The sequence below is a fragment of the Fukomys damarensis genome, unplaced genomic scaffold (genome assembly GCF_012274545.1).
Source record: "Fukomys damarensis isolate Sample0158 unplaced genomic scaffold, DMR_v1.0_HiC HiC_scaffold_39, whole genome shotgun sequence".
NCBI classification, from domain to species: Eukaryota; Metazoa; Chordata; class Mammalia; order Rodentia; family Bathyergidae; genus Fukomys; species Fukomys damarensis.
The window spans coordinates 128200582-128223671 of record NW_022900951.1 but is presented as its reverse complement, the minus strand read 5'-3'; the positions used below and the strand labels follow the sequence as shown (position 1 = coordinate 128223671).

Genomic DNA, 23090 nt, shown 5'->3' with positions numbered 1-23090 from the left:
AAAGGAGGAAAGATTTATTTTGGCTAACAGTTTTACTCCATGATTGGTCTGTGGTGAGGCAGTAACGTCATGGCAGACAGGTGTAGAGGAGGAAAACCGCTCACCTCATGGAAGCCAGGAAGGAGAGCAGGGGTAGGGAAAGGTCCAGGGACAAGATATCCTCTTCTAGTAATGCTTCCAGTGGCCTACTTCCTCCAGCTGGACCACACCTCCTACAGTTTCCACCACCTCCAGTTATGAATTTATCCATGTATCAATCTACTGATGCAGTCAGAGCCCTAGTGATCTGGTCATATTCCGAAAACCTCAGCTCTGAACATGGCTGCACTGGGGACCAAACCTTCAAAACATGAGCCTTTGGAAGATGTTCCAGATCTGAACCCTACACAGAGTAGAGAGGATGATCATTTATGAGTCAGAGCTTCACTGACTGCATTTTGCTTTATCTTTCATCAGGAAAGAGTTGGCACTCAGAAACAAAGAGCCTTAGGACACAGGCTTCAGATTCTGCATCTGCTGGGGATTGGCCTAGAATGCACACAGTCAATGGCTATGTAAACAGGTCTCTGCCAGGTATGTACACATCTGCTCAACAGTCCTCAGGTTTTCTGAATTCAACACGAGAGGTCTCTTTTCTAGGTCTCAGACTGCTCTACAGCCTAGTAGAAAGCCCACTGAATTCTGGCCTGTAGAGTTCTTAAAATCACCTGAAAATGAAGGTCTGCTTGCTTATATAGGACGATCAGATTTCTCTATCTGGGTGATCCAATATGAGTGAGCAGTCAAGGATGAACACACATTAAGGGACAGACTGCAGTATGAAAGGGATTTTCAAAGATAAATGAAGAAAAGTAATCCTGGAGGAGAAAGAGATAATGGTAAGAAGAGAAGAGAATTTGCCTGAGCTTGTTCTCCCAACTATTCAAGAAGGTGCTGTATCAATAAGGTAACAAGATTCTATCAAAAATGAACCATTCAGAACAAAAACACACTCATAAAAACTAGAAATATGATTGTCAAAATACAAGCTCAATAGAAAGCGGGTAGGGAACATGTTGCATGAAGTAGAAAAAAAGAAAAGATGAGAAAATATTTTAAAATAGGCTTAAAATAAATGACAAAATAAAAATGTTAAAAACTAAGAGATAAATGTCTTCCTACTAAAAATTACCCATCAAGATAAAAAGGAACCCCACACAAACTTATTGTGACATTTCAGCATACGAAGGTAAGATGTAGAACTTTTGCTGTGAGAAACAAGTCATGTATCAAGAACTAAAAATTGGGCCAACAATGTAATGTAGCAATACCTTAACAGTTCTAAGGGAAAGATTTTTTTCAGTTACATTTTTGACTGTTTGATTTTAAATTAATTGTTATTGGTACATGTTTGCCATACAAAAATGATCACATCCATCATAGGGAATTTCTAACTGTCCATAATATATCTTAATACTTATTTTCCCATTTCCCCCCCTCCCTTCAGACCTTCTTCTCCTCCCCACTTATAAAACTTTGTTTCCATTGTTTTTCTTCCATTCTTTTTTGAATCCTTATTCTCTTCTTTCCCTTCCCCTACCCCCTCTCTTGTTATCCTTCCCATTTGAACATTTTCTTCCTACTTCCCAATATCTATTCTCCATTTTGGTACTAATTTACCCTCTGAGTTTCTCATACAAGAGAAACAATAGAATATTTAAACATGTATGTCCGATTTATTTTACTTAACATTATAGTCTCAAGGTACATCCATTTACCTAAAAATGATTCACATTTATCCTTTGTGGCAGGGTAATGCTCCATTGCATATTAAAAGCCACATCTTCTTTATCCATTCATCCATTGATGGGCATATGGGCTGTTCCCAAGAATTAGCTATTGTGAATTCTGCTGCTATAAACATGAGTGTGTATATATCACTGTGGAATGATACTTATAACTCTAGAAGGGGAATAGCTGAGTCAAATGGATTTTCTATTTTCAGTTTTTGGAGGAATCTCCATACTGATTTCCATGGTGGTTGTACCAATTTATGCTCCTACCAACAGTGGAGAAGCTTTCCTTTTTCCCCATAACCTCACCAGCATTTGTTATTGGTTAATTTCTTTTTCCCCCCATTAAGTTTATTGGTACATTTAAAGCAAACAATACAGTTACATTTATGATTGGGATTTTGTACGTTTACATGATATTATCTTGGTTCTTTTTCCCCCCATACTCCGCCCTCCCTTCACCCCATTCACTCTTCCCTATTTATAAAGATTTTGTTTCCATTTTTTCATTTTTCTCTTTTCCTTTATTTCCTTTCCGCTTCCCTTCCCACTTCCCCTTTAGCGAGTTTCTTCCTATTTCACACTCTCATTTATACCATTTGAACCATACTTACACTTTTAGTTTTTCACACCGGAGAAACTATTCGGTATTTACTCAAATGTGTCCTATTTATTTCACTTAAGCGTATAGCCTCATTGTGCATCCATTTAGCTATAAATGTTTCTAGTTTCTCATTCTTTATGGTTGAGTAGTACTCCATTTTATAGAAAAACTACATCTTCTTTATCCAGTCTCCTGTTGATGGGCATTTGGGTTGTTTCCAAGTTTTAACTATTGCGAACTGTGCCACTATAAACATGGGTGAGCATATATCACTGTGGTAGGATTCTTTTAATTCTTTTGGAAAGATACCCAGCAGAGGTATAGCTGGGTCAAATGGGACCTCTAATCATAGTGGTTTGAGGTATCTCCATATTGGTTTCCACAGTGGTTGCACCAGTCTGCACTCCCACCAACAATGGAGAAGGATTCCTTTCTCCCCACAGTCCCGCCAGCATTTGTTATTGGTTGATTTCTTGATAGCAGCCATTCTTTCTGGGTTGAGGTGGAATATTAGTGTTGTTTTCATCTGCATTTCTCAAATGACCAGTGATATTGAACATTTTTTCATATATCCATTGGCTGCTTTTACTTGTTTGTTTGAGAAATGTCAGTTCATCTCAGATGCCCATTTTTGAACTGGGTCTTTGTACTTGGCGGAGGGGTCTGATTTTTTTTTTCATATATTCTAGATAGTAGTCCTTTGTCTGAGGAGTAGCTGGTAAAAATTTTCCCCCACATTGTAGGTTGTCTCTTAGCTCTGTTGGTGATTCCTCTTGCACTGTAAAAACTTCTTAATACAATGAGATCCAACTTGTTGATTCTTTGTGCAAGTTCTCGTTCTGCTGAGGATTTGTTCATGAAGCCTTTTCCTATGCCAATGTCTTTGAGAGTTCTACCTAATTTACTTTCCAGCAAGTTCAGCATTTCTGTTTTGATATTTAGATCTTTAATCCACTTGGGTTTTAGTTTAGTGCATGATGAAATATACGGGTCTAGTTTTAATCTTTGGCAAGTTGAAATCCACTTTTTCCAACACCATTTATTAAAGAGGCTATCTTTCCTTCAGTGAGGATGGTTGGCTCCTTTGTCAAGGATGAGGTAGCTGAGTATGTCTGGTATTGTTTCTGCATCTTCTGATCTATCATTGATCCTCGGGTCTGTTTCTTTGCCAGTACCATGCTATTTTTATCACAGTGGCTTTGTAGTATAGTTTCAAGTTGGGGATTGTGATAGCCCCTGCCATGTCTCTGTTGCCTAGAATGGTTTTTGTTATTCTAGGTTTCTTCTGGTTCCAAATGAATTTTTGGATTGTTTTCACTAGTTCTGTGAAATAATACTGCTGGAATTTCAATCGGGATTGCATTCTTTGTCTCTCTTATTAGTTTTGGCTTTAAATCTATTCTGTCTGCAAATAAGATAGCTACCCCAGCCTTTTTCTGGGCTGCTGTCATATGGAGAACTGTTTTTCATCCTTCTACATTCAGTCTATGAATTTCTTTGTGGATTAAGTGGGTTTCTTGTATACAGCATATTGTTGGATTTTGCTTCTTAATACATTCTGCCAGACTCTTTCTTTTAATTGGTGAGTTGAGGTCATTAACATTTATGGTTATAACTATTATGTATTGACTTTTCATTGTCAAGTTATTTTCCTGTTGTTGGTTCTTTTATTTTTTATTTTGCCCTCTTTCCCTTTAATTTCTTGCCTTGCCTGGTGTATTTGCTCTGTTGGACCTTATGAAGTTGTGGTCTTCATTTTCTTTTTCTTTTTCTTTTTTTTTTTTTTTCATTTTCTTTTTCCAGGATATTGTTTAGTAGTGTTTGGTGTGCCTGTTTGGTGTCCGTAAAATTTCTCAGGTGTTCTTTGTCATGAAAGTATCTTATTTCCCTGTCAATTTTGAAAGATAGTTTTGCAGGATACATCAGTCTAGGTTGGAGGTTGTTTTCTTTTAGGACTTGAAATACCTCACTCCAGGTTATCCTTGACTTGAGGGCTTGTGTTGAAAAGTCTGCTGTGATTCTGATGGGCTTTCCTTGCATGTGATTTGTTTCTTTTCTCTGACTGCTTTCAGTATTTTGTTATTCTGTTGGGTTTCTGGGACCTTGACTATTATATGTCTAGGTGTAGATTTTTTTTTATCATGGGTATTTGGAGTCCTATATGCCTCACTTATCTGTATGTCAAATTCTTCACCTCTGTTTGCAAAGTTTTCTGTCATTAATTCTGTGAACAGTTTTTTGATTTCGTTTGAACTTTCTCCTGCTACTTCATGGATTCCTATCAGTCTTATATTATTCTTTGTTTTTTTTGGTTTTTTTTGAGACAGGGTCTCACTACGTAGTTGAGACTGACCTGGAAGTCACTATATAGCCCAGGCTGATCTCAAACTCACATCAATCCTCCTGCCTCAGCCTCCCGAGTGCTGGGATTACAGGTGTGTGCCACCACACCCAGCAGTTTTATATTATTCTTATTTGCATCATCTAAGGGTTGTTGGATTGATTTCTCATGGTCCCTTACTGTTTTTAAGAGATCTCTCTTCAAGCTTACTGACCATAATCCTATCTTCTATATCTGAAATTCTATCTTCATATATGTTCGTCCTGCTGTGAATGCTTGCTATAAAGTTTTAAATCTCTTGGATATATATTTGAATCTGTTTCATGGATTCCAATTCTTTCCTATGTTGGGTATTCAAGGTTTCCACTTCTTCCATATGCTGGGAATTTATGGTTTCCATCATGGTCCTGAGTTCATGTATTTTTAAATTTTTTTATCTGTTTGTGTTCTAGAGTCTCTAATTGTGTCTTTCATTCTTCTCACCATCTCTGTGGTTATCTGGGAAATTATTTCTGTTTTGAAGTTTTCTAGAGCCTCATTTATCTATTTGTTTACTTCTTGTGCTATCAGCTCAGAGTGTCCAGATGGTTGACTGTCAGACTTTTCCACCTCATTTACCCGAGAGTTTACCTTTGGTGGGGTGGGAGTCTGTGTTTGTGTCTTGTTTAAATGCCTTCTCATTTATACTTTTCTCATTGGTACTATCCTTGGTTTAATTCCTGGGTTAATACATTGATCTTCCAGATATACATCATCTTTGGGTTTTGTGTCTCTAATGTCTCTGAGGCAATCTCATTTTCATTATACCAGGGAGGACAACTGATTAGATCAATCATAACACCTTAGCCCAAGTGATACAATCAGCAACACAATAGCATCAAGCACATCTTTAAAAATGACAATTTGTGGTAGTTATTAATCTATCACTTTCCACTGTGTGAATTAAATAAAAATTTAGGACTAGCCCAAAAATATGTTTATAGTGAATAAACTCTTCAATATAGGAACTTTACCCTTCAGGATGGGGATTTAGAAGGAGTTGGGGAAGGAGAGATAGATAGGATAGAGAAAAGTTAGAAGTGAGGTCAGAGGACACAGGAAGATCACACAAACTCTAGGGAGCTGTTGAAGAGAACAGGAGAGGACAGAACAAAATATAACCAAGAACAGAACAAAATAACAGCAATAGGGAGGCTAGAGACTGTAATAACTTTCTTTTAAAACTAATAGCAGTTGAGAGAAAGAAAAGGAAGAAAAGGAAAAGAAAGAAAAATAAATTCAAATTAGTATAGGAACAGGAACAAAAAGGTAATGGAGATCAAGGTGGGAGAGAGAGAGAGAGAGAGAGAGAGGAGAGGGGAGAGAGAGAGAGAGGAAAAAAAATTTTAAAAGGAAAAATTGAGAAAAGAAAAAGATAATTTTTTTAATGATTAAGAGAAAAATATTACTTTGAAAATAAAAAATACAAATAGAAATAGAGGACCTCCTTCAGGTTATACCTATGTTGACCCAATAGACAGTGTGGGCAGGAGTGAGAAGATCTAAGTTAATTAGTCTCAGCAAGCCAGCAGCTATCCCCTGAGGTTCAGGCTGATTTTTGGCTGCAAGGCCCAAGTTGAGATCTCTGACCTTCTGCTGAGTTTAATTCTGCAAGTTTCTACTGCACGTTCCATCTGTCTTTTCCCTGAAGTTAGACCAGGTTCTGAGGTGCTGGTCATTCCAACTTACCAACTATGGTGGTGTGTTGTGCCTTTATTGCAGATTTTCTTCACTTTTCCAGTGGGCTTGAATTTTCATCTAGGAGCCTCAGAGAGGCCCTCTTTCTCTGTTTGTGGGGGGGGCACAGCTGTGTTGTTGCTCGTGTGGCTGGGCTCCTCTGGTGCACTGGGTCAAAGGGGCAGGCCTACCAGAGGTTCATGAGCTGCTGCGAAGCTCCCCTGGCATGCTGCATTGAACATTGGTTGTTTTGTGATGATAGCTATTCTTTCTGGAGTGAGGTGGAATCTCAGTGTTGTTTTAATTTGCATTTCTCAAACGAGAAGTGTTCAACATCTTTTCATATATTTATATATGAAACATTTTTCATATCTTTATTTGCCATTTTCTTCATCTGAGAAGTGTCTCATCAATTGGGATGCCCATTTTTGGATTGGGTCTTTAAATTTGGGGGTCTGACTTTTTTACTTCCTTATATATTATAAATATTAGTCTTTTGTCTGATGAATACTTGGCAAAAATTTTTTCACTCCATGGGTTGTCTCTTCACTCTGTTGGTGGTTTATTTTGCTGTGCAAAAATGTTTTAATTTGATGTGATCCCAGATGTTGATTCTTTGTAATATTTATGTGCAGTCAGAGTTTTGTTCATAAAGTCTTTGTCTACACCTATGTCATCAAGAGTTTTACCTATTCTATCCTCCAGCAGATTAAGTATTTCTGTTTTAATATTTAGATCTTTGATCCATTTTGATTTTAGTTTAGTGCATAGTAAAAGATTTGGGTCTAAATTTAATCTTTGGAATGTGGAAAGCCAGTTTTCCCAGCACCATTTATTAGAGTGGCTATCTTTCTTCCAGTGAAGGAGCTTGGTTCCCTTGCCAAAGATAAGGTGGCTGAGTATGTTTGGAGTTGTTTCTGCATCATCTGTTCTGTTCCACTGATGCTTGGTTTTGTTTTGCTTGCCAGTACCATGCTGTTTTTATCACTCTAACTTTGTAGTATAACTCCAAATTGGGGATTGTGATGCCCCCTACCTTGACCTTATTGCCCAGAATTCTGGGTCTCTTCTGGTTCCATATGAATTTTAGGATTGTTTTCTCTAGTTCTGTGAAATGTGCTATTGTTTTTTGTTTTTGCTTTTGTTTTGTTTTTTTGTACTGGGGATCAAACTTGAGCCCTTGTGCTTGCAAGGCAGGCAGCAAATCCACTGAGCTAAATCCCCAGATGCTATTGGTGTTTTGATTGAGATTGCATTAAATCTATGTAACAGTTTTGGAAGGATAGCCATGGGAAAGATTATTTTTATTATTATTATTTTTTTACTGGGAATCAAACTCAGAGCCTCTCATTTGCCAGGCAGGTGCTGTGCTGCTGAGCTACATCCCCAGCTCTATTTTTAACCTATAATTTTTGATTAAATGAGGAAACAGCTTTGGGAATAGAATACTTATTTTTCAGAAATAGTAGGACCCAGAAGCCAGTGAACATGTACTGGAGTAAAACTAGACAGTGTATGAAAGCATTTGGGAAGTTGAGCAAACCAAGAGAATAATGAACGATGAGAGGTGAGAAGGGACTTTTCTTCTTAATTATTTTCGGTACTCATGATGGTAATTCCATAATGAATATGCATAATTTTAGAATAAAAAGTAATCTTTCTTACACTCAAGACCTGGGTCTCAAATAACATAGTATAATGGAGAGATAGATAATATCCAAATAATCATAACAATAAATGCAAAATTATAAACCAAGAGAGTTACTCTGAAAGAAATTTGCATAATTATATGTGAACACATAATACAGAAATCTATCCTAGACTGGATTTCCTGAAGAAGTACCACTTGAACTGAGCATTGAAGATGTTAACTATTGCCATAGTTTGTGTTAGATTGGATATGGGTGATGACAAGGAAAATTCGCACCTGCATACCTGAATCCTGGATAATGCCATTCACTGAGATAAGGAACTCTGGAGGAGAGTGAGATGATGGGAGATTGCCATGTCTATTGAGTTTTAGCATCACAATGGTCACTCATGAACTTGGCAAGGGCTGATCCCAATTTCCCTGATATGTTTTGTCTATGATTTAAGGTAACAAAATTTGCATGGTACTTTAGTCCATCCTGTCCTACCAAGTATTTTCCACTTCAAATTCTCTACCTCTTAGCCATAGCTGTCTTATTTCTATTTTAAAGGTCTGATTGGGTGCCACAGGAAATCAGTCTACTGGCATGTGATTGGAGTGGGCACCACCCCTGAAGTCCATTCAGTATTCTTTGAAGGCCACACATTTCTTGTGAGGAACCATCGCCAGGCCTCCTTGGAGATATCACCAATAACTTTTCTTACTGCTCAGACACTGTTGATGGACCTTGGACAATTTCTACTGTATTGTCATATATCTTCCCATCAACATGGTAATATCTTAGGTCTTAAAAATGAATATTATAAAAATCCAGTTCTACTTTTAATGGAATTTACTGGACACTGTGCAGAATTATAGTGTGGTGCAGAAGTTGCCATTATAGAGTTAGAATTATGTTAGACCTCAACTGAGACCCCCTAGTTCCTATCATCCAGATTAAAGATTTTACCTGGAGTGTAAGAGTATTTGCGTACTACTAGTGTGGGTAGATTTTTAGTTAAATGTTGGTGATACAGAGAAGAGAGGTAGTTTAATGATAAGTGAGATGGGGAAAATGAAGGAGGACAGTAAGTCTTTGATTTTCTTGCCTGATCCCATCAACTATGCTTCAATACTATGGAATAAGAAACTACAGGTTGTTTTATTTTCAACATTTGAGAGCCTAGACCAGACTAATTCCCTAACTCCACAGTACCTAGTGATTTCTGTGCTTACTCCATCAGATTGCCATACTAAAAACTGATTTAATAACAGCTTACCAGGAAAAATATGGCCTCTATTTTTAATTTAATAGGCTCAAAACCAGTTTTAGAAGGGAAATAATCATATATGTATTACTAGAGCAAATTAATGAGTTTTGAAAAAACTAGATAGTCCAGCAAAAGAAAAAATGGCAAAAGCAAAGACCAGAGGAAGAAACCAGGCAGTACCAGATAAACCATATAAGAAATCCATATACAAGTGAGGTAAAAAGGAGTACTAATATGGAAAGAGGGGTGCTTAGGATGAAGTCTTGAAAGCCTAGGAAGAGAAAAAAAGAAGTAAGTTAAGGTAAGAAAATCATGTCAGAATCTGACCCTGTTTGGTTTGCCTGACTCCAGATGGCATGGAAGCTTATGTGAAAGTACACAGCTGCCCAGAAGAACCCCACCTGAGGACAAAAAAGGTCGAAGAAGAGGAAGATTATGATGATGATGATGATCTTGATTCTGAAATGGATGTATTTAGGTTTGATGATGACCACTCTCCCTTTATCCAAATTCGCTCAGCTGCTAAGAAGCACCCTAAAACGTGGATACATTATATTGCTGCTGAGGAGGAGGACTGGGACTATGCTCCCTCAGTCCACACCTCCAATGACAGGTAAACACCTTTAGAGTCTTGCTACTACTCTTTCCCATACCCGGTATGTTCTTGTGGTAATTCGAAAGAAATCGTTAGGCTGTTCTTAAGGGTTAGTACAAATATGAAATCAAATAACAAGAGTATTGTGTTAGATTTCTGGCACTGTGGCAAAAGAACCAAAAAACTCTAAGATAAACAATTTCCAGGAGGAAAGATTGATTTTTGTCTCATGGTTTCAGAGGTTTCAGTCCAAGGTCACTTGGCCACTTTACTTTAGGCCCATAGTGAAGCAGAACATCTTGGTGGGTGCATATGTTGGATGAGTCTAGGAAACAGCAAGAGAAAGTAAAAGGGGCCAGGTTCCATAGACCCCCTTCAAAGCCACACCCCCAGTGACCCAACTTTTTTCCACCCCCTAAAGCTTTCACCACTTACTTCCTAATAGCACCCCGGGCTGGGAATTCATGCCTATAACACATGGCCTGTGGGGGACATTGAAGACTGAACTACAACAGTTATTAACATTATGTGGAGAACACCATAGCAAAGCATCAGATACACTTGTACTGTGTTTTTCTTCTTCCTTGCCTGGATGAAATTAGATCAGCTGCTTTAGAACTGAATTTTTTGGTGTATCCAAGATTTTCTGTCCAAACCCTTCACGTTTTTGTTTCTCAAACAGAAGTTATAAAAGTCAATATTTGAACAATGGTCCTCAGCGAATTGGTAAGAAGTATAAAAAAGTCCGATTTATGGCGTACACAGATGAAACCTTTAAGACCCGGGAAACTATTCAGTATGAATCAGGAATCTTGGGACCTCTACTTTATGGTGAAGTTGGAGACACACTGTTGGTAAGTTAAAGAAAAGACTTGAGATTAGGTAAGAATCAAAAGTCTGGAGATTTGGGGATTCTACAATACTTCATAGTTCAGCCTTATTTCTAACAGATATGATCTTTTAAGAATTATAAATGTGAGCCATGTGGAGCTTGCCTGGGACCACAGCCCATCCCTCTGGTCCTCAGCAGAGGAACAGTGAGAGGCTCAGCTCCCAGGCCCCCCATGCACCTCTGGCCTCCTGGCTGTTCTGGTACCTGGATTCATACCACAGAGGTACAGGGGGTCATAAAGGCCATTGCTCTGAGCTCTAGCCTCGATTTTGATTTAATTCACATGATTAAAGGTGATAGATTGATAACTACCACAAATTGTCATTTTTAAAGATGTGCTTGATGCTACTGTGTTGCTGATTGTATTACTTGGGCTATAGTCTTGTGATTGATTTAATCACTTGTCCTTCCTGGTATAATGAAAATGAGATTGCAACAGAGTCATTAGAGACTCAAAAACTAAAGACAAGTTATAACAGGAAGATCAAGTATTAACCTAGGAATTAAACCAAGGACAGAACCCACAACAAAAATAGAAATGAGAAGACATTCAAGCAAGGCACAAGCACAAACAAAGCCTGCCTATTCGTCAAAGGCAAATTCTGAAGGAAATGAGGTGGAAAAGTCTGATAATCAACCACCTGGACATCCTGAACTGATAGCACAGGAGCAAACAAAACAGATGAATGAGGATCTAGAAAAATTCAAAACATAAATAATTTCCCAGATAACTACAGAGATGGTGAGCAGAATGAGAGACATGATTAGAGACTCAAGAACAGAAACAGATAAAAATACTCGAGCTCAGGACCATGATAGAAGCCATGAATGCCCAACATAGGAAAGAAATGGATACCTGAATGCCCAATATAGGAATAAAATGGAATCCATGAAACAGATTCAAACAGATATCAGGAGATTAAAAATCCTATTGAAAGTATACATAACAGACTGAGCCAATCTGAAGACAGGATATCAGATATAGAATACAGTATGGTGGTCAGTGAACAAGAAAAGAGAGATCTCTTAAAAAAATAAGGGAACATGAGAAATCAATCCAATTTGCTCCTAGATGACACAAATCAATTTGCTCCTAGATGACGCAAAGAAGAATAATATAAGACTGATAAGAGTCCACGAAAAAGCAGGAGAAAGTACGAGACATAAAAAAACTTCACAGAATTAATGACAGAAAACATCCCAAAGAGAGTAAAATAATTTGATATACATATAAGTGAGGCTTATAGGACTTTAATAGCCATGATAAAAAAAATCTACACCTGTACATGTAATAATCAACATCCCAGAAACTCAATAGAAGAAAGAAATACTACAAGCAATTAGAGAAAAGAAACAAATCACATGCAAAGGAAAGCCCATCAGAATCACAGCAGATTTTTCAAACCAAGCCCTCAAATCAAAAAGAGCCTGAAGTATTTCATGCCCTAAAAGAAAACACCCTCCAACCTAGGCTGATATATCCTACAAAACTATCTTTCAAAATTGATGGGGGGAAAAAGATATGTCCATGACAAAGAATGCCTGAGAAACTTCATGAACACCAAACCAGCATTCCAAACAATTGTAAATAATATCTTAGAAAAATACATTGATGATCACAACTTCATAAGGCCCAACAGAGCAAATCCAGCAGGCAAAGCAAGAAATTAAAGAGAGGGGGGGAAAAATTAAAAAGAGCCAACAACAAGAAAATAACATGATGATGACAAGTCAATACATATCAGTTATAACCATCAATGTTAATGGCCTCAATTCATCAATCAAAACAAATAGAATGGCAGAATGGATTAAGAAGCAAAATCCAACAATATGCTGTATACAAGAAACACACCTGGTTTTAAAAAAACTCATAGACTGAAAGTAAAATGATGGAGAATAGTTCTCCATGTGATAGGAACCCAGAAAAAAGCAGGGCTAGCTATCTGATTTGCAGACAAAGTAAATTTCATACCAGAACTACTTAAGAGAGACAAAGAAGGTTGCTACATCCCTGTGAAGGGAACAATCCAAGAGGAAGAGATGACAATCATAAATATATATGCACCAAATACTGATGCCCCTACCTATGCAAAACAAATATTAAGGGGCATGAAACACCAAATAAGCACTAATACAATTGTAGTGGGGGACCTCAATACCCCACTGTCACAAATAGACAGGTCATCTAGACAAAAAAATCAACAACAAAATACTAGCTCCAAGTTAATAGAATATTCAATGAACAGTGGTTTAAACGAATATGGGTTAATTTTCTTTACAATAGATTTGGAGATAGATGATTGGCAATTCAGCTGCAGAAGAATATCATGGAGGATACTGGTTCTTATATTTGGAATTTTGTTAGATATTTCCAAAGTGACTTCTGACAATTCTGTACTGATTTTTAATCTCTCACTGAAATATATGAGTACTCTTTTCCCACTCCATTTCAACAACCATTTTACAAGCCTTTACAAAATTTTCTACTTGGTTGAGCAAAGTATTTATATATTATCTTATTTTGAATTTCCTATTATTTATTTACCTTTCAAAATTTTTTTCAGTCTGTCACTTATACTTTAAACCCTTTATGATATCTTTTGTCTCATAGGAATTTTTGATATTTTTATGGTCATGATCTTGAATCTGGTATCAGTATTTTCAGTTTTATTTTATGGATCTTTTTCATTATGTTTTCTGACAGAATGTTTTAATCATCCTAAAAGCATTATTAAAATTCTTCCATGTTTTATTCCTTTTTATAACTTTTTTTTTACAGCAAGCATTTTAATTGTTCTGGAGATTGTTTTGGGTGTAGTATATAGTATCATATTGGGATTTCTTCAAATGACAGCTAGCTGGCCCAACCAATCCTTTTTTGAAAATAACTTCTTCATGGGCTGGGGACTTAGCTCCGTGTTGCCACCACCTGCCTTGCAAAAGCAAGGTCCCAAGTTTAATTCCCCATAAAAAAAAAAGAAGAAAGAAAATAACTTCTTCATCATATACTAAACTGCTAAAATCTTGAGTCTTTGGTTCTCTTTAATGGAGCTGCTATCATACTGTTTTAATGAATGAAACTTTTTAATGTTTTGATATCTTTAGGATAAATCTTTTCTCATACATCTTCAAAATTCTAATTAACTGTTCATGTACATTTTGTCATCGTAACTTCATAAATAATTTTGCTTACCTATTTTTAAATAAATTAATAAAATAATTCAAAAGATGAAATGTAGAATATAAAAAAATAATTTTTCCTCACTCCCAGACTCCTAATTCCAAAGTTTAACAATCGGGCCCGGGATTTAGCTCAGCGGTTCCGCTGCCTGCCTTGCAAGTTCAAGAACCCGAGTTCGATCCCCGGTGTCAAAAAAGACAAAACAAAACAAAGTCTGACAATCATTCCTATGAGTTGATATATTACCCTACTGAAATAGTGTACGCATACACAATTGTGTATGTTATACAACAGCACTCTTGTTCTGTACCTTGCTTTTAAAAAATGTAGCAATGTGTCTTAGATTATCATTTACTATCAACATATATAGATCTACCTCATTCTTTGATTTGTGAAAATTATACTCTGGACAATTTGCCGAATCTACCATAAAAAATTAACTCAAAATGGATCAAAAACTTAAATGCAAGATCTAAAACTATAGGGCCAGGGATTTAGCTCAGTGGTGCCACCACCTGCCTCGCAAGTGCAAGGTCCCAAGTTCTTGTATGAAATATCTTGTATGAAATATCCAGAAAAGGCCAATTTATAGAGCAAAGAACTCTGTAAGTGGTTTTCAGAGTTGAGGGTGAGAGCAGGGATTGGTGGTAACATATCACAAAGAATCTTTTTTGAGGGGGAGGGCTGGGGATATAGCTCAGCAGTAAGTGCCTGCCTGGCAATTGTGAGGCCCTGAGTTCAATTCCTGGTACAAAAAAAAAAAAAAAAAAAAAAAAAAAAAAAAAAAAAAAAAAAAAAAAAAAAGAATCTTTTTGAGGTGATGGAAATAGTCTCATTCTGGCTTGTGGTAATAATTGTACAACTCTCTAAATTTTCTAAAACCATTGTACACTTAAATAGATGAATTTAGTGATATACAGTGGACCTTTGAGTTATGACCGGCCTGACATATGAACAACTTGGGTTATGATGGGAATTTTAGTTTTACCTTATGACCAGAGTCTTGAGTTACAACCTGAATGCTGGCCACTTGTGCTTCCAAATGGTCTCAGATACAGATTTAACCCTTAAAGAGTTCTGGAAGGAACATGACAGCATCCTTTCCTGAATGAGGTTCACTGAGAAATCCTGGGCCAATGTCTCTGTAAGGACACTGAGATCTGCCTGTATACAGGAGAGAGACTTTGAAAGCTGTGCAGAGGAGTCTGAGCCTTCTATTGACCAACTTGAGTTACAACCAGCCCTCAAGAATGAATTGAGTTCGTAAGTTAAGGGTTCACTGTATAAATTATGCCTCAATAAACATGTTTTTCAATGGACAGAAATCAAACAGAAAAAACAACATATATTCAAACCAATTGTAGTAAATTGTTACACTAAAGCTGTATACCCAAATACCTCAAAATTAGGGGTAGAAAAACAGCTGTTTATTATTCTCATGGATTTTGTATGTCAGGAGTTCAGGAAAGACTCATTTGGGCAATTTTTTATCTCTTTGGCCTTGATTGAGGTCACTTGGTGTTGATCATTTGTCTCTAGAGGGACCAAGACAGCTTCACTCACCTGTCAGGCACCTGAGTGATGATACTTGAAGACTGGAAATGCCAACCATAGCATCTACACAGAGCCTGTGTATATGGCATGGCTTCCTCATACTATAGTGGCTCCAAGGCCATGAGACCTCTTCCATAGTGGCTCAGAGATCCAACTGTGTGTACGCCAGTATGCAAGTATTTACTTTTTATGACCCAGTGCCAGAAGTTACCCCGTCCTTTATGCCATATCCTGCTAGTTGACAGCAGCCAAAGCCTACCTAGAAACAAAGAGAAGGGGAATTTGGTCCACTTCATGATGGAAGGAGTGTCAAAGAATTTGGTGCTCAGTCCTGGTCTGACAGATTACTTCTCTAGTTCAAGAAGGGAAGCCACAAGAAAATGAAATCACATGTTTAGAGTGCTGAATGAAAATCATTATTAACCTAGCAAGAGCTTTCATTTTATTGGCAGTTTATACCAATTTAAGAAATAAAAAAATTTTAAATGTAAAGTATTACAAGAGAATCATTATCTTGGTAAAGATTTGCAAAAAAGGAAAAAAAAACATATAATAGCCATCATACTTGGTGAAATTCAGTAACCTGCTGAAGGCGCATAAGGTTAGGGCAAGACCACCTCTGTTCAATATTATACTGGAAATATCAGTGCGTGTTCTTAGGAGAAAAAAAAGAAAAATTTAATATTGCAAAGGAACAAATAAGACTATGATGGGCTGGGGATGTAGTTCAGTGGTAAGGTGCTTGCATAGCATGTGTGAAGCCCTGGGTTCAATCCCCAGCACGATATAGATAAATAAATAGCTGTTCTATAATAAGAATAGATGATATGGTAGACTTATCAAATGAGTGGATTTTAAAACAAGAGTGCAAGTAGAAGTTAGTTTTTCACCCTTATATCGTACAGGATCAGATATAGAGGAAAGATTGACATCTTCTGGGTCTTCCTTGCTGTCTCCATGTTCTGTCTTCCTTCCTTTCCTTTAAAGTCCTTGCATCAGGGAAATTCTCCACTCCTTGCTTGATGCTGTCAACTGTCCTCCTTGCAAGTCGTGCTTCTTATTTTACCACTAGAATCCTTATCTGTGTCTCTTCTCTTAGGGAATTTAGTACTTAAATAATGGAAAAGCTTGAGAGGCAGCAGTGGGAGAAGGTACAACAAAAACTTCCTGAAGCAATTGAAATAAATTTTTAAGAAATGGAAAGAGGCCTTTAGTGAGAAACCTAATTAGCTGTCTAAATGATTTAATGTCAAGAACAGACATTTTGAACATTAGCTAGGCTCAAACTCCTATAATGTAAATACAGGAAGCTTTTGGTTTTCTGGAGATAGGCTACATTTTTCTTGTTGGTCCTAGTTGTCTTAGGATTTGATCCTATATTTCATTTATACTTTCAGATTATATTTAAGAATCAAGCAAGCCGACCATATAACATCTACCCTCATGGAATAACTGTTGTCAGTCCTTTGCACTCAAGGAGATTGCCAAAAGGTAAATATGACCTTATTTTTAAAAATTTTATTTGTATTATTACATGTTTGAAGTCCATAATGTTATATATGCCTAACACATACTAATTCTTTTCATATCCCCTTCCCTTCACTTTCCTCTCCCTGCCCTCCATCTCTTGGTCCACTTCCCATTTGGAAAAGATCTATCTCCCTATTTCCTACTATCTGTCACTCACTTTCCTTTTTAATTTATTTATATTTTGGATTTCTCATATAAGAGAAACTATGCAATATTTAAGCTTGTGTTTTTTATTTTGCTTGACATTATGGATTCAAGATGCATCCATTTTCCTACAGATGACTCAAGTTTATCTTTCCTTATTGCAGAGTAGTAGCAATTGTAGATAAACACCATGTTTACTTTATCCATTTATCTGTTGATGGACATGTAGAACTTTCCCAAGATTTAGCTATCATGAATTATGCTGCTATAAACATGGATCACTGTAATATGATGTCTTTAACTCTTCTAGAAAGGTACCTAAAAGGTGAAAAGCTGGCTCAAATGGAATTTCTAGTTTCAGTGTTTTGAGGACTCTCCAACTTTTATAGTGGTTATACTAGTTTATATTTCCACCAAAAATGTAGACGTGTTCATTTTGCCCACAGCCTCTCCAGCATTTATTATTATTTGATTTCTTGATAATAGCCATACTTTTTGGAGTAAGATGGAATTTCAAAGTCATTTTAATTTGCATTCCTCTAATGACCAGAAATGTGGGACTTTTTCATGTATTTATTGGCCATTTGTACTTCTTCTGAATAGTGTCCATTTGTCTCAGGTGCCAGTGTTTTGAATGGGTCTTTTATTTTGGTGAGGATCTGTTATGGCTTGTGTCTAGATGTCCCCTTGAAGCTTCGTGCAGTCATTTCACAGGTGGCTGAATCTATAGTGGGTAACTCAGATTGATTCATGGTGCAATGCTAGGATTAAGGGCACTAGGGTCTAAGGGCAGGTAGCCTGGGGAAAATATAAGGGACAGAAACCGGCTTGTCAGTTGTAGCTCTCTTGCTTGTTGTCTTCTTCCTTCCCTGCTTTGCCATGAACTGTTTCTCCTCTGCGATGCCCCTCTGCTATGCCACCCTGTCCTGGAGCCAGCCGACTATGGACTGAAACCTCTTCAACTATGCACCAAATAAACCGTTACTCCTTTAACTTTGAGTTTGGATATTTTGTCTCAGTAATAAGAAAAGTAACTAAGATAGGGTCTAATTATTTTATTTCTTTATTTTAGACCTTAGTCCTCTTTCGAGGAATAGCTAGCCAATTTTTTTTCCATTATGTAGATTATCTCTTATTCTGTTGGTTGTTTTCTTTGCAGTGCAGAAATTTTTAAATTTTATATAACCCCATTTGTTGATTCTTGTTGTTCTTTGTTTTTTTTGTTTTTTGTTTTTTTTTTTTTGCTTTCGAAACAATAGAGCTTTATACAAATATAAAGTTTTACACTTTCTAAGTTACTATTCTAATAGACACTTATTCAATTTAACAAAACATCTAAAATATTTTAGCAATACATTCGCAACATAATCTGCCCATTAAGACTCCAACGAAGTTTATAGTACCTACAACAGAATTTACAAATGCCTACAGTTTATAGATAAGTTTAGTTTAGTTACATATATTGCTTTAAGAAATATCATTTATACAAATGTGTGATTTACAGTATCCTTATTATAGCAGAAAAAATAGATTCATAAAACAAAATGTCTTTTAGGCATTTATTATGTCAAGTATTCAAAAGTTTATTCTCATTACCATAATAATAATAAATTTTTAGTGGTAAAAGTAAGATTTATTAGTCCAAACACCACTGAAGGGCTTCCAGGGATTTCCAAAGTAAAATCCCACTATCCTTTCCCTAAAAATAAATAAAACAGCAGCAGTCCCTAGGTATACCTTAAGCATAAACTATGAACATGCTCTTTATATATTACTGGCCTCAAGATAAAAATATAATTTTAGAAACCAATCAACACTAATGACCTGAATTTGATTTTACCTACTTGTATGTATTTCTTAGATAAGAAATTTCAGCATAAAGTACATATTAAAAATGAGCAATCAGTTCTGACTTTTCTAACTCACATATAAGGCAAAGTGCTCACTTTTACAAATAATTAAAACTTACTTCTAGGGCTGGGGAAGTATCTCAGTGACACAGCACCTGCCTGGCAAGTGTGAGCTCCTGAGTTTGATCCCCAGCACTCCCCCAAAGAAAAGCCTTACTTCTGACAATAATCTACAGAAATAATATGTAAACACACAGAACTATGAAACACACGAAGAACATCGTCCTGTGTGCTATGGATCAAAATGTAAAGATCTGTTATATATGTAAATAAACATATTAATTTGGGATATACTGTTGTTACATGGCTATACATACACATGTATACCATAAAACAAATTCTGACAAAGTTCTGATGATACTATACTCTTTAACCTCAACCACTAGAAAGAAAATGAAAACAATATGAAACCTGTTTCCTTTTTTTAATAAAGTTTTTAAGCAGAAAAACAAACCCAATTCTCTTCTTTGTAAAATGAATGGAGCTCTAAACAGTTCAGAGTCAAGAATCTCTTCAATTTTTCTCCAAGGTAACAGAACACATAAGCTTTCTCTCTACTCAGGAAGTCTGGTAATTTCCAGTGTTTTGTCTTAAAAACTACTTCCCAAGATACGAGGTAGCCATGCTGGTTAAATTCTTCCTGCTGCCCGCCTTACACATGATGTAACCATGTAGGTTGGCACCTTGTAGCACCACACCCATGATAACCACCACAAGGAGAAGAGAGCACTAAAGGCAGATACCACCCACAGCACTACACAGGCAATAAGTCCTAACCAAAATATTCTTGATTCGGCCTCTGAAACATTTATTCTCTTGAGAAGTTGCCTTCCTGGACTCAAACATCCAATGGCTCTTTCCGTCCTTATCAATATGATTCCACCAGTGTAGGCCAATCATTAGTCTACCTGTGACATTCTTCACTGCCCAGAAGTCACATGACAACAAAACAGTAATGGTCACCATACAGGCAATAAAGCTGCTGCTGAGCAATTCACGGGGAAGTTAGACTACAATTGCACTGACTCGAAAGAATAAATGGAAAAATGATGCCACCGGATGTCTGATTTTGGATCTTTTTGGTCTATTAACTGTCTCTTCTTCTGCATCAAACAGTGAAACATCTTCAGTGTCATCATTACTGTCTGGAAGCCTTGCGGCATCCCGAAGCCCTTCCCGGACAACTGTCCTCGGCTCTCCACTCTTGCTTGCCTTTCCCACTCTTCTTCGAGCTCAGGTGGAGGGCAGGGACACAACAGCCCCAGGGTGTTCAGCTGTCACCCCAAAAACCTGGCAGGGCAACCCTCTAGGTGCCCTCTTGCTGTTATTTCTCGTGCACTTGAGATTCTGTTCAGAAAATTCTTGCCTATGCCTATGTCTTCAAGAGTTTTACCTATTTTATCTTTCAGAAGATTAGGTGTTTCTGTTTTAATATTCAGATTTTGGATCTATTTTGATTTTAGTTTAGTACATGATGAGAAATATGGGTATACATTCAATATTCTGCATGTGGGTAGCCAATTTTCCCAGTACTGTAACATTTGCTAAAAAGGCTTTCTTTCAGCTTATGTTTTGAGACCCTTTGTCAAAAATTGGACTGCTGAATGTGCCTAGGATTGTTTCTGCACCCCTTATTCTGTTCTGTTGATTCCAGAAGTTTATTTTTATGCCAGTACCATGTTGTTTTTATCACTGTAACTTTGTAATATAACTTGAAATCTGGGATTGTGATGTCTCCTTCTTTGCTCTTGTTGTCCAGGATTGCTTTTGCTATTCTAGGTGTTTTTTGGTTCCACATGAATTATAGGATTGTTTTCTCTAGTTCTGTGAGAAGTGCTATTGGTATTTTCATTAGGATTGCATTAAATCTGCATATTAGTTTTGGAAATATGGCCATTTTGACAATATTGGTTCTGCCAATCCAGAAACAAGGAATATCGTTGGATATTCAGATGTCCTTTTCATTTGTTTCTTTTTTTGGTACCAGGGATTGAACTTGGAACCTTGCGCTTGCACCACTGAGCTAAATCCCTGGTCCCAGAAGTCCTTTTTGTTCTCCTTTTCCAGAGCACTGCAGTTTTAATGTAGAGTTTGTTCACTTTCTTGGTTAGTTTAATTCCTAAGTATTTAATTGTTCTTGATTTTACTGTGACTTGCATTGAGTCCCTGATTTCTTTGTCATTGACTTGATTATTGGTGCGCAGGAACACTACTGATTTTTATGTGTTAATTTTTATCCTGCTACATTGTTGAAGTTGATTATTAATTCTAGAAATATTTTGGTGGGAAGTTTTTTGGGTCTTCTATGTAAATAATTATGTTATTTGCAAATAATGGTAATTTGATTTCTTCCTTTCCTACACATATCTCTTTTATTTATTTCTTTCTCTTGCCAGATTGCTTTGGCTAATGTTTTGAGTACTATATTGAATAGGAGTAGTAACAGTGTATATCTTTGTCTTGTTCCTGATTCAAGATAAAGAGCCTTCAGCTTTTCCCCATTTAATTTAATGTTGAGAGTTTTTCACAAATGGCTTCTAAATTTTTTTGGGGTACCAGGGATTGAACTCGACCTTGTGCTTGTCAGGCGGGTGTGGCACCACTGAGCTACGTCCTCCATCCATAATAAAGGCCTTCTATATCTATTATTTTTCAGGGTTCTTTTTAAAAATCGTGAATGGATTTTGGATTTTGGCAGTGGTTTTTTTTTCTGCATCTATTGAGATGATCATGTGATTTTTATCCTTCCTTCTGTTTATCCGATATATTGCACTTAATGATTTGCATATGTTGAACCATCCTCCTCGCATCTCTGGGATGAAGCCTACTTGGTCATGGTGTATGATCTTTTTTTTCCTGCAGTACTGGGGATCGAACTCAAGACCTTGCTCTTGCAAGGCAGGCGTGGCACCACTGAGCTAAATCCCCGGCTCAGTGTATGATCGTTTTGGTGATTTGTTGCATTCTGTTTGCTAGTGTCTTGTTGTATTTATTTATTTATTCATTCATTCTTTTATTTCATCCAGTTAGTGTCTGTGTTCATTAAAGAGATTGACTTGTAGCCCTCTTTTGGTTGGATCCTTGTCTAGTTTTGGAATCAGAATAATGCTAGTTTCAAGACTGACTTTGGGAGTATGCCTTCCCTTTCAGTTTCATTAAAGAGTTTGAGGAGTGTTGATGTTATAGCCTCCCTGAAGGTCTTGTGGAATTCAGCAGTGAATCCATCAGGACCTATGCTTTTCTTTGTTGGTATTATTGCTTCAATTCCATTGCCTGTTATTGGATTGCTGAAGGCTTTTAAATCTTCTTTGTTCAGTTTTTAGTAATTCATATGTATCTAGGAATCGATCCATTTCTTCTGAATTCTCCAATTTATTGAAGTACAGGTTTTCAAAGTAGTTGCTAATATTCTTCTGAATTTCAGTGGTGTTTGTTGTGATTTCAGCTTCTTCATTTCTAGTTGCACTGATTTTGGTCTTTTCTTTCCTTTTTTGGGTAAGATTGGCTAAGGATCTATTTTGTTTATTCTTTCGAAAAGCCATCTCTAATTCATTGATTCTTTATATTGTTATTTTCGTCTCAATTTCCTTTATTTATGCTCTGATATTTATAATTTCTTTCTTTGTATTAGTTTTGGATTTGGATTGTTCTGGTTTTTCTAAGACCATAAGGTGCATCATTAGGTTATTTATTTGGACTGGCTCAGTTTTTCTGATATGGACATTCACAGCTATAAACTTCCCTAATGGGAAGCTCATTATATCCCATACATTCTTTTGTGCTCTACTGTACTGGCATTATCATTTGATTCTAGGAACTGTGTAATTCCTTCTTTGATTTCTTCTGTGACTCATTGAGTGTTCAGGAGCTTTTATTAATATCCATGTGTTTGTAAAATTGTGGTTGATTTTGTGGTTGATTTCTATTTTCAGTGTGCTGTGCTCTGATAA

The 23090-nt window shown here is 36.7% G+C and overlaps 1 protein-coding gene and 1 pseudogene across 5 annotated transcripts in view; one reads left to right on the top strand and one right to left on the bottom strand.

The window, feature by feature from the left end:
- The window catches only part of F8 (coagulation factor VIII), a 161949-nt gene that overhangs the window by 45007 nt on the left and 93852 nt on the right, over window positions 1-23090 (top strand). For all 5 annotated transcript variants that reach the window (XM_033760153.1, XM_010625186.2, XM_033760154.1 and 2 more), the window contains 5 exons: window positions 457-573; window positions 8635-8856; window positions 9686-9947; window positions 10612-10783; window positions 16954-17047. In XM_033760153.1, coding sequence (XP_033616044.1) covers window positions 457-573; window positions 8635-8856; window positions 9686-9947; window positions 10612-10783; window positions 16954-17047 — 867 coding nt within the window. The remainder of the gene's footprint in view (window positions 1-456; window positions 574-8634; window positions 8857-9685; window positions 9948-10611; window positions 10784-16953; window positions 17048-23090) is intronic.
- LOC109118088 overlaps window positions 19663-23090 on the bottom strand; it is a 17904-nt pseudogene continuing 14476 nt past the window's right edge.